General features: G+C 50.7%; 1 protein-coding gene across 1 annotated transcript in view; it reads left to right on the forward strand.

Annotated features, from left to right (window-relative positions):
* The window catches only part of RNFT2 (ring finger protein, transmembrane 2), a 68559-nt gene extending 65236 nt beyond the window's left edge, over positions 1-3323 (forward strand). The window contains exon 11 of the mRNA XM_007079626.3: positions 880-3323. Coding sequence (XP_007079688.2) covers positions 880-1014 — 135 coding nt within the window. The 3' untranslated portion in view covers positions 1015-3323. The remainder of the gene's footprint in view (positions 1-879) is intronic.
* Positions 3324-12185: the final 8862 nt, after the last annotated feature.

Raw genomic sequence — 12185 nt, forward strand, 5'->3', positions numbered from 1 at the left:
GGCCCATTTTACAGATGAGGAAACTGAGGCAGTGGGAGGTTAAGTCATTTGTCCAAGTTATATGGCCAGAAAGTGATGGAACTCATTGATATTTCCAGTCTCCCTGCCTTTCTACTAACCCCTGAACTCTGTTCTCAACCCAGTGCCTAAAGGGATCTTCTAAAAATGCAAATCCTGGGGGCATCTGACTGGCTCAGTCAGTGGAGCGTGCGACTCTTGATCTCAGGCTTGTGGGTTTGAACCCCACGTTGGGTAGAGGTTACTTAAAAATAAAATCTTACAAAAAAAAAAAAAAAGATAAATCCTGCTCAGGTCACTCTTCTGCTCAAAGCCCTACCATGGCTCCCTATTTCTCTCTGAATAAAAGCAAAAGGCCTCATGATGCCCACAGAGCCCTGTGCATTTTGCATACCTTCCCCATAGCCTCTCTGACCTCATCTCTCCCTCCCACCCTCCACTCCCAGGCTCAGCAGCACAGCAGGCACTCCTGCCTCAGGATCTTTGCACGTGCCATTTTCTCTGCCAATAGCACTCTTTTCCTAGAGATCCTCAGGGCTCAGTCTTCACCTTCCTTCAGGTTTCACCCAAACGTGGGTATTCAGTGAAGTTGTCTTGTGCCCACCACGCTGAACACAGCAGCCCTCCCACGCGTTCTCTATCTCCTCCCCCTGGCCTTTTCATCTCAGCCCTTACCGCTGCCGTCCGCTACATTTTGGGGTTTCCTTTGGCCAGTTGTCTCCCTGACTAGAGTGCAAGCTCCATGGGGGCAGGAGTTGTCTGTTTTGTTCACTGCTGTGTCTCCAGCTCCTAGGACCGAGGCGGGCACACTGTGGACACTCAGTGAAGTGTCCCCAGTTGTACTGATCGCTGTCCCCGCAGCACGTGTTCTGTGAGGAGTGCCTCTGCCTCTGGCTGGACCGGGAGCGCACCTGCCCGCTCTGCCGCTCGGTTGCCGTGGATACCCTGCGCTGCTGGAAGGACGGGGCCACTGCAGCACACTTCCAAGTGTATTAGGGCGGAAGACTGAGGCACCCTGGGAGCTGACGGATGGCCAGCGTGATCGGGTCCGGCTCTGGGGACTTCCTGGAAAACAGGCCTCAAGCACTGACTATCCTGCCTCCTGCCTTTCTCCCCCTCTTCCCCTAGAGCCAGGCCCCTATCCTCCCGACCTCCACCTTCCTCTTCTGTTCTGCGGCTTAGCGCGGGCGTTCTTTCCTTCAACCCTCCTCGCTCAGACTTGGCCTCCTCCCGGGAGGGTCTCCTGCCCCCTCCAAGTGAAGGGACCGGGGATAGACAGGTCCTGCCTGTTGTGATTTTAACTCATGGTGGCCTAACACCCGATGCTGCAAGCTGGAAGGGGCCTGGAGATCACTGCTTCCCCCCAACACGGCTCAGGTCTGCAGATGGGTGTCACTGTGGAGCGTTTCCCAAATGCCAACGCTGGGCCCCTTATACCTGCAATAGCTTAGTGTCCCAAGCACTTCGTGCGAGCTGAGCATCTGCTTGGAAGACCTCTTGGAATCGTCACAACAGCCCTGGGGTGGAGGTACTGTCGTTTCCTCTGTTTTACAGACAGGGAAACTGAGGCACAGAGCTCCACGTGGTAGCTTTCCCAGAGTCACCCAGCTAGCAATGGCGGACGGAGTTTCCAAACAGGCCTGTCTGGCTTGAGAGCCCACACTCTCAACCACCATATGCTCACCTGCTCAGACACGGCAGGCGTGGGGCCCAGCAGGCTTGGTGTGTGTTGGTTGGTTGGTTGGTTGGTTGGTTGGTTGGTTTTTTAAGCACCAGAGGTGATTTTGATTCCCATCAGTGGCCCAGGTGCATAGCACAGTGATCTGGGCCCCACTGAGGATGCCAACGGGGAGCACTGGCCCTGGAAATCTAGCTGTGGCCAAGTTCATGGAAAGAGTTGGTCTTTAAAATTGCTCATTTGCCAGGCTCCGGCTGGAACGCTCAGTCACATTTGGGTATCAAGAATGGCCAGCTTTGGTCCCCATGCAGGTATCACGGGGTCTCTACACCTGTCTTCATGTCTCTCCTCCTCCTCCTGTTCTTGTCCTGCCCCTCACTTAAGTCTCCGCTTGTCAACAGCGCCCGTGGCCATTGTCTTCTCCCCCGGTAGCCTTGAGAACAAAATGAATGATCCATGTTACGGATTTTTCCACAAGCCAAGGTGGTGGCGTGGAGCACTGCAGCACTCGGTGCTTCTGGAACGTCTATACCAGAGCCACTAATCTCTGTAAGAGAACAGTTTCTCCACCTGCGAGACCCTCCCTGCTTTGAATCTGGAAGGGGATAGCACAGGTGATCACTTAGAAGCTACTGGAATCTCGCCTGCCCTACCCCTCTCCCCATTCTGTTCACTCGCCGTCAACCTCAGCACAATAGGCTGGTGCCAGTGGCGTTACAGAGAAATCAATCTTGTGGCTCGTGAGCAGATGAGCAACAAAGCCCCAAGCAGAAATGGTGGGAGACTTTGCTGCCACCTCGCCCTCGGCCAGTAATAACAAGCCCACCCCATCCCTGATAGTTGCAGGACATTTGCCCCCCGCGTGCTATCAAGCCAGGACCTTTTCCTGTGCCTGACATCCCTGGCTCTTCCCCGGGACCCAGCAAGACGTCCCTTCCAGGGCAGCGTGGCATCTTTCAAGCTCTGTTACTATGGCGATGGCGGCGCTGTTACAATCCCACTCGCCTGGATAATCAAGTCCGAAGGGGAAGCGGAGGGAAGTAGGGCCGGGGGGATGCGGCTGCTCTGCTCCCCCTACCTTCAGCAAGAGCCAGAGGGAAGCAACAGGAGCTTCTGCGACTGGTTTTTATCAGAAACATCACCCTGCCTGCAGATGCCATCAAAGAGACACAAGAGATTGGAGCTGGAGATTTATTAACAGGCCAGCTTGTGACAGAGCAGGCAGAGCAGAATTCTGATTCCAAACTCTGCGTGACTTTGGGAAGTCACTTCGCCCCCCAGTAGCCGTCTCCAGGATAAAGAAACCTCGTGCACTTTCTGCCGCAGCCGGGGAAACTAACAATGTAGAACACGGGTGGAGACGCCAATGGTTGTGTCCGTTATACTCATGCCACCAAAAAAAAGGAAAGAAAAGAAAGCCCCCCACATCTCTAAATATTCTCCAAATAATAAGCCATGTTTCTGACATTATAAACAGTGTCACTTGGGGATACCAGGGACAGGTGGGATGACTTCGTTTAGGATTTTACTTCTTCATTCCCTACCCTCTGGGGAAAAGTTCTGTTCTGGAGGTTTTCTTTTTTTACTTTTCTTTTTTAACGTTTATTCATTTTTGAGAGACAGAGAGCAAGCGGGGGCAGGGCAGAGAGAGAGAGAGAGAGAGAGAGACACTGAATCCGAAGCAGGCTCCAGGCTCTGAGCTGTCCGCACAGAGCCCGACATGGGGCTCGGACTCACAAACGGCGAGATCATGACCTGAGCCGGAGCCGAAGTCGGACGCTTAACTGACTGAGCCACCCAGGCGCCCTGGAGGTTTTCTTTTGGATGGGAGGATCTCACTTCTACCCTAAGGAGAAACAGCAGCCAGTGAGGAGTTGTCCAAACATCAGGCTGCCTATATTCCCCACTATGGGGTAAAAGCAGCCAAAAGTCGTTGTTGGGAAAGAACAGCTCCACTCTCCATGGCCCATCCTGGCTCTGCACTCATTGGTTAGAAGCAGGATTAACCGAGTAGCAGGTTGGGGTATCCTGCTTTTAATATTTTGTGACCCACTGACTGAGGTTTCTGACACTCTTGGAAATGGCCGTCTTAATGTAAAAGATCTTGAGCATAATGAATGTGAGAATAGGAAGGCGAGCTTTGGACCTGGATGTGACAGGCTCATTACCTTCATAACGGGAGAATGGGAGACATGCTTGGAGACACCGGGCGGCTAAGACTTGGGGTTGCAAAGAAGAAATGTAAAGCGAGTCCCAGAATCTCTTAGTAATTTTGCTCTGGGCTGAACAGAGCCACCTTCGGTGTTTTTAATGTCCCCTTAAGTTCCCTTCCGCCAATAAATATCATCTGTCGATGAAACTTAGGTTCGTGGTCTTGAGTCTCCAGTTGCCTCTTGAACCCAGGTGGACTGTTTTGAGGAGAAATGGGGAGAAGCAATTCATGCAGTGGGTGGTTGTCTGGATCTGTCCAAAGCAGATCCGTGGAGTTGCACGTGATTTATTAAGGACGCACTCTCAGGAGAAACCAGTAAGGGAGGGGGAAGAAGCCAAACAAGAGGGTGGCTGTCAGAGAAGTCCCAGCTCAGGGTGGTCCCACAGAGTTCTGGAGAATTCAGCTACATTTCAGAGATTGTCCCACCCTGAGGTTTTTTCTGGCACACTGTCAATTCTTGGCTATGGGTTGTTGGCGGGGGTGGGGGTGGGGGGTGCTTCTCAGGTACTTAAGCTCTCCATTGAGGAGGCCCCAAGCCCCTGAGGGTGTCAGGTGTCACAGAACACACAAAGGTGCAGGACAGGACACAGAACTGGGAGATCGGGTCAGGAGGGTTCTGGACAGGGCACCCACAGGGCCCACCACAGTGGTTAACCAGAGGATGGACCCAGAACACATGAGCTGATGATTCAAGAAGAGTTTGCCTGGATGCCAGCTTATGATGGATATTTAAAATGCAAATTAATAGCTTAACCGACTGAGCTGCCCAGGCACCCTGGAAATTAATAGCATTAGGTGACAATTCATGCCTCTCAGGACAACATTATGAAACCAGTCACAAAAACATCATCAGGCAGACCTTTTTGGTTGCCATCATTTGAAAACCAACTCAAATATGGCTTAAATAAGAGAAAGGCTTTCTTTGGCTCATGTAACCATATGGGCCTTGGGTATCGCTGGATTCAATGGCTCCAGTGATATTAGAACCCTGTCTTTCCATCCCTCCATTCTGTTTTCCTCTGAGACAGTTTGATTTCCAGACAGATCCCATGCAGCAGTAAGATGGCCTCCAGAAGCTATGTATGTATGTATATGCATATGTATATGTATATGTATATGTATATGCCTATGTTCTACCAGCTTAACAACCCCAGCAAAGAGCTTCTGATTCTCCAAAGCTCTAGCAGGAGTCCTGAGGTTGACTTGTTAATTTGTCCCCACACCAATCCCTTTTGGCCTTTGGGACCTGGAACACTGCTGGCCAGGCCTGCATCAGGTGTAGAGCCCTGACTGTGGGGCACAGGTGGGTGGGAGGATAGGGTCAACTCCTCTGAGTCGCATGGCCTGAGAGTGGGGAAGGGGTGGGTCCCCCAGGGAAAATGAAGGCGCCTGTTATCTAGAAAGGCAACCTGTCCTCAACCCACCATTCTTAGGAAGAAACCACAACCTGATCGCTCAGAGCATCTTAGACCAGAGGTGAAAGTAACCCAGAGAGGCCCATGTGCCCATAGGAGGAGACATCAGTCTGCACAGCCATCAGCTTGTCTGCATGGTGCCATTGATCTTGAACCGACAGGCAAGTTCCCTCAACCTCTCACCCAACCCAAGGGTACTGTTTGGGCCAATCCTCCCCTTGGGGAGTTCTCAGAAATACAGCAGAGAAGGGAGATGTGTGGCCTTCTGCCCCAGGGAAGGTTGGGGTGCACAGCCAGATCCTCCCATAATCTTTGGGGACCAACCTTTCAAAAGGAAATGAAAACACAAAGGACTTTGGCTGGAAGTGCACAAACAGTTTTTTAATAAAGTCATTACAAATATGTACAAAGCGTCTCCAAGGTATGAAATTCCTCTTACAAAAGAGCACAACAAACCAGCAAGGTTAGAGCCCAGAACGGAATGCTCCCAAACTTATTGCCTCTCTGGCTGAGCCAGAGGCCTCACCGAGGTTCCAGACACCCCCATGACCATCCCTGCCACATACACACACAGGCTCCTGGGCACTTACAGTGCAAACAACTTGGGGGGAGGAACTTAAGGGTTCAGGTAGGGGAGGTAAGAAAAGCTTCCCATGTCCTAGGAAGTCAGCTAAACAGGCCCTGTTTGCCAATTAGATGCTTCTCCCAGGGACCTATAGATATTAAGGACACAAAAGGCAGGGAACAAATACATAAAACCCCCACCTAAACCATCCAGCCTGTCCTGGAGCATCCCCCAAATGCAACACTCCTTACGGTGGACCTAAGTCAGGCTCCCTTGCTCCCTGCTGGACCCCAGGCTGTACTTGTCCTTGAACTAGTAAGGCCAGCTCAGGAGGGAATCCAGTGTGGCAGGGCAGTTAGCTCATGGGCTTGGGGGGGGGGGGTGGCGGGGGGGGCGGTCACACACACCTGAGTCCAAATCTTGGCTCAGCCACCTCACTCTCTGTGTGTGGCCTTAGGCTAAGTTGCAAAACCTCCCTGAGTCTCAGCTTCCTCAACTGTAAAATGGGAATCATAACTACTGTCTTCCAGAGTGGGTGTGAGGAATAACTGAGGGGAAACACGTAAAACACTCAGCACAGTGCTCAGGGGTGGTGAGCACGCCGTAGACGGTGGCTTTCATTACTCTGTGAAGCAGCAAGAACCAGTCTTCGTGTGCTGGGAGTGAGTTAAGATCACAGGCTTTTTAATTGCCTTCATGATAGTATGATGCTCAGTAAATATAAATACTATAGAACAATCTGCCAGCAAGGCTTGGGGTCACGGGTATGACCTGACAGAACTGACTGTGAACCAGACTGGAAAGGGACAGTTAACATTGGTGCCAAGCAGAGCTGTCCCTCCACGCTGCGTACCTGAGTTTCTTCCCAGACCGGATTCTACAACTGGGCACGCTGCAGGTGCTCGATAAGTAGGTATTAGTATTTTAAAAAGAACCTTTTGGTTTGAGCTTTAAAATGGTACCTTTGACACCCATATCCTCCATCAGCTCCTATGGGACTAGGCCAGGGTGTCTAGCCTGTCCCCCCTCCCCCGCCCCCGCACCTCCCAGGCAGCTTCTGACTCTGCAGTTGGCCCAGGCTGACTTAAGGGAAGATCCAGAAAAAGAAATGGAATCAACACAGAACAGCAAAACCTGTGTTCTGGTCACTGCAGCTTCTGATACCAGGCGGACACTCAAAACGCCCACAGTGGCAAACCAGTGTCCCCAAAAGATACCTGTGTGGGATCAGAAGAAGACTCCTCCAATTTCCCAGCTAGGGGAAGTGATATTTTATCACTGTCAGAAACGTGATAATAGTACATGAGATCAGCTACATAAATTATGAAACTAAAGTCACAGTTCCATCGTTCTGTGACAGTATTGTTTAAATCACCATCTTCTTGTTAAAAGAGGAAAGAATTTCTTAAATGAGACACTGGGAGAAGTGGAAAAGAAGTCTCCAGTATCCCAATGAAAGGTGGCGGGAAGGGGGAGACTGGGTTCCAGGAGATGCTCGTGGCCTAGGACCATGGACAGCAGCTAGAGGCAACTGGGCTTCCCCCCCAGAAACCTGCTACTCAGGCTATGTCTGTGCCAGAAGGAACGTGAAGTGGAACCCTAAATTTGAAATGGGGATAAGAGATCTTATTTGCTAATGGGGGCTGGGGTAGGGGAGAGAAGCTTCCAGGAGGGAATGGATCTAATTTGGAGTGGGAATGTTGAAGCCCCAGGAGGCTCCAGTCCCTGTGGCTCCTGGACCCCCCACCCTCTGAGAGCAAACGAGCACCATCAGGAAGGAGGCCCTTCTGTTTGCTCCTCACCTCATTATGCAGCAACCTACCTAAACGATGATCTCAGAGGCCTCCCTCTGCTTTGCACTGACACACATGCGCGCACACACACACACACACACACACACTCTCTGCTGTCTGCTGAAACCCGATATGAGGTCTTTTTTAAAATTTATTTCAAAGCCTCCCTCCCTCTCCCTCTCTTCACAGACGCTCTGCAGTGAAGCTAATCAAAATCAATGACTCCTTGGCAGCCGGAGAAAAGCGGGGGAGAGAGGGAGGGATGGTGCCAGCACTTTGCACACTGTGGAAATATTTAAAAAAAAAATACACCACCCCACTATCTCATGCAATCCAAGTAATGCAGCCTCAGAGACGGTGGAGACAATATAGACATATATATCATGCTTCAATTTCCTAATACAAATGTCCATCAAGAAGTCAAATCTCATATAAAAACAAGCATTAAAAACAACCCCTTGTCAAAAATCGGGGCAGTCGAGAAGTGCACTCAAATTAATGATGTGCAAGAAAAAAGCCGGGATTAGGTAAATACACAGTTTCTATTAATACAAGAGACTATGTACAAGGGACTTGGCTGTAAAGCTCCACCAGGAGGGTCATGGGTGCCCAGGTCTCTCAGCAGTGCGGCTTCATTGAAATCAAAATTGCCCCAAATACCAACCCCGGCATTTGGAGTTTGGATCCTCTAGTGGAAATGTCATGAGCTAGTAGGCAAGTCAGGGTTGAAAAAGGGATTCTCTAACCTTCCCCCTTTCCCCTGTGTCTAGATGGGCAGCATGGCCCCACTGCCACGTGGAAGGTAGAGGCTTACAGCAGCAGAGAGCCGTGACCGCATATCATTATAGGAATGGAAACCCCCTCCCCAGAAAATGGGGTGAGTTGGAAAGACTCTAGTGTCTGGCTTGGAAAGTGATGATACAGAAGCAGAGACTGTGTTTCGTATCATTCTAATTAATTTGCCTTCTCTAAGTTCGCGGCTTGGTGGGGATGTCGCGTGCTGCTCTGGGCAGACGCTGCCTGCACACCCATCCCCTGGAAACATAACTGTGGGGAGGGCTCCCTCGAGGAAAGGAAGCAAGTTCTCTATCAACAAGCTTTCCTTCTCAACAAGCTGTCTGGGGGTGGGGGTGGGGGGGCCGCCCTCACCTGCAGCAGCTTTGGGTTACATTTTTCTTTAAAGGGCCATTTAGGAAAACATAAGGCATGGATAAAAGAAAGAAAGAAAGACAGCTCCCAGCTTGCAACAGCACTAAAAGGTCCTACGTTCTAAAGGACCTGGTAATTTTCAACAAAGCCTGTGGGGAATAATTCAGCCCCATGTCAACCTTAACAACGGCTGATCCCCCTGCTGGCCTCTTAGAACTGCAAGGGTGTCTGCTAACCAGCCCAGCGGACCCCCTGTCCATAGGGACTGGGTTGTGACCTGCATCCTGGTGCCCCACCATCTCAGCTTTGCACATGGCAGTGTGGGAGACACAGCACAGAGGAATAATACCTGGGTTTTTTTTTTTTTTTTTAATGAAAGCAAAAAAATAATCATTGCTCCCTGAAGAGTCTTTGCAGCCAAGTCTCAGTCCAGCACACATCTTTTTTTAGCCCTTCTAGAAACTTCTGAAAATAGGAGCTTATCCTGGAAAACAAAATCAGATCCTCTGTCAGTCACTGAGATGCTGGTGCATTTCGGTTAAACGACCCGCTCCCTCCCCCAGTGCCTCTTGCTTATAAATCACCCTTGACCAGAACGTAGCCATTTCTTGGCTCTTTAATCCATAAAACCTAAGCCCTGAAATCCCCTTGGGGAGTGGGGGAGGCTGTGGGCTGAACTCCCAGGACACTTTTGCGGGGGTAGAGGACAGAGCAGACAAGTCACATATGAGGTCAGCTTTCCACCTCGGTAGAAAGGCCTCCACCAGGGAGCCACTCAATACCATGCCTTCCCTTCCTCCCTCCCAGGCCCCAAGGTTTGCTCCAAAACACCTCTGGGTTTTCATCCCCACAGAGAAAGAGAAGAGACTCCCAAGTGGCACTTTTGCGACCTGTCCCTTTAAAAAAAAATGAATCTGAAACAGCAAAATAGACATCTCTCTTGTCCCCTGGCCTTGCAGTCTGGCCGCAGAACTCCATAGCAGTGCCAGCAAGAACACACTTAGCACCAGCAAAATCTAAGTGAAGGACCAGACACCAGATTGGTAGGGAAATAAATCCCATCTGTCTTGATGTGCTAGCGGGACAGGCTATCTACCTGGGTAGGTACAGAGAGGCAGGGGCTTGTCAAGACTTACAAACGGAGGAATCCCAGACTGCCTCTAACAGAGCTGCCCCCCCCCCCCCCCCCCCCCCCCCCCCGTCCTCCTTACTTTCCTCTTTTCTTTCTATTTTGCCTTTTGCAATTTCCCCCTCGCTCCGCCAGCATCCCTCCCCAGGTGGTTGGTCGACTCTGGGGCTGATTCCCACCAGTCTTTGCAGATTTTCCAGGTACACAGTACGCACCTCACTTCTGGTGCCCCAGACACGGAAGCATCAAAGTTCACACGGGAAGGTGCAGAAAAGGGAGGGGACCGTGTCCTCGACAAGACATGCACTGAGTAGTAATATTCATATTTTCTTTTTTTATATATAGAGCTGTATGTAAATAGCATTGGGGTGTCTGTTTCTGCAGCTGGATATGCAAAGGGCTTCCCCAGTCCCTTTCCGCCGTTGCTACTATGGCTCCAGACGCCTCTCCACTTCCTTCTCGAAGCGCCAACTGCGGCCTTTCAAGCTCTGGGCTCCCCCTCAGGAAAATGGGAACCAGCTTTCTCCAAGGACACAGGGTTTTCACCAACCTGCAGAAATAAAGATTTGTATTTCGGTCAGTAGGCACGTGCAGACAGCTGCTGGGGATGACGTCAGTGCCTTGGGCCTCTGCACAGCCAGCCCTGGATGTTGGAAGGTGGAGGGGGATGGGAGAGAGCTGCGAGAGACAGAGCTTTGATTTGGAGGAAAGGTTCCCCCAGAAGCTAGATTTAGTGGCCATCCCCGCCCCCACCCCAGCCAAAGCCCCATCCATCCAGCCGCATTCCCTAAACAAACATTTGAAAACACACACACACACACACACACACACACACACACACACACATTTCTGTTTTCGGACATAAGCATCTTCTGTGATTAAAAAAGAGAATATAGGGGCTCCTGGGTGGCTCAGTCGGTTAAGCATCCGACTTCGGCTTAGGTCATGATCTCACGGTTCATGAGTTCGAGCCCCGTGTCAGGTTCTGTGCTGACAGCTCAGAGCCTGGAGCCTGCTTCTGATTCTGTGTCTCCCTCTCTCTCTCTGCCTCTTCCCCGCTCATGCTCCATCTCTCTCTCTGTCTCAAAAAAATAAACATTTAAAAAAGAGAGAGAATACAGAACCATGCTGCCTTTTTTCCTCCTTCATCTATTCATTTCATAGACTCATATTCAAGGCAGACTTGTAGGACAGTCTCTATTCTCATTGATTCCTTTGTTCATTGCCAAACATACCAAGAACTATGCTAGGTGTTATAAATCCAGCGACATAGTTCTTGCCCTTCAGGGGCCCTGAAGCCACCAGAAAGAGATGAGAAGAAATCGGTATCAATGGCAGTGTCGTGTGAAGCACAATCTGGATAGACACGAGCTAGGGGAGCCCAGAAGCGAAAGGGGGAGTCAGAGAGAGCTCTTGGGAGAAGGAGGCAGAGACCCTTACTGAGCACTGAAGGATGCTAGGGAATTAGCCAGGATGAGATGAGGCATTCCAGGAAGGGCCACCCAAATAGTACATACGCCAGAGAATCAAAAAACATTTTCATCCAAAAACTTGGGCATCAGTGTTCACCGCAGCATTATTCTTGATAGCCAAAAAGCGGAAACAACCCATGTATCCATCAACCGATAAATACGGTGGGGTATTTCCACACAACAGAGTATTATTCAGCCATAAAAAGGACTCGCACGAGACCTGGATGAACCTTGAGGTCATTATGCTAAATGAAAGAAGCCGGGCACAAAAGATCACAGATTGTATGATGCCACGTATAGGACATGTCCACAAGGGACGAGTCTTTAGAGACAGAAGTAGGTTGGTGGGTGTCCAGGGCTGTGAGGAGGAGGAGGGAATTAGGGCATCACTGCTAATGGGGACAGGGTTTGCGTTGGGGAAACGAAAACGTTCTAAGGTCGATGGTGGGATTGGTTGCACAACTATGGAGGTACAAACTAAAATAAAAACCACTGAGTTGTGCACTTCAAAAGGATGGATTTTTCTGGCAGAAGAAGGAGGAAGAGGGAGCAGAGGAAGGGGACGGAGAGGTGGCCGGCAAGAAGGGAAGAAGCAGGACAAGGGAGAGAACACAGCAGCGAAATGCCCTGACGAGGTCAAGGCGCCTGATGAGGTTTCAGCAAAGCCTGGGCGATGGGACCGGGGAGGGGTGAGGCTGGAGAGTTAGCAGGGGCTGTAAGTTCACAGACGACAGCACCTCACTCAGTGCAAATC

This window comes from Panthera tigris, chromosome D3 (assembly GCF_018350195.1).
Source record: "Panthera tigris isolate Pti1 chromosome D3, P.tigris_Pti1_mat1.1, whole genome shotgun sequence".
Classification (NCBI taxonomy): domain Eukaryota; kingdom Metazoa; phylum Chordata; class Mammalia; order Carnivora; family Felidae; genus Panthera; species Panthera tigris.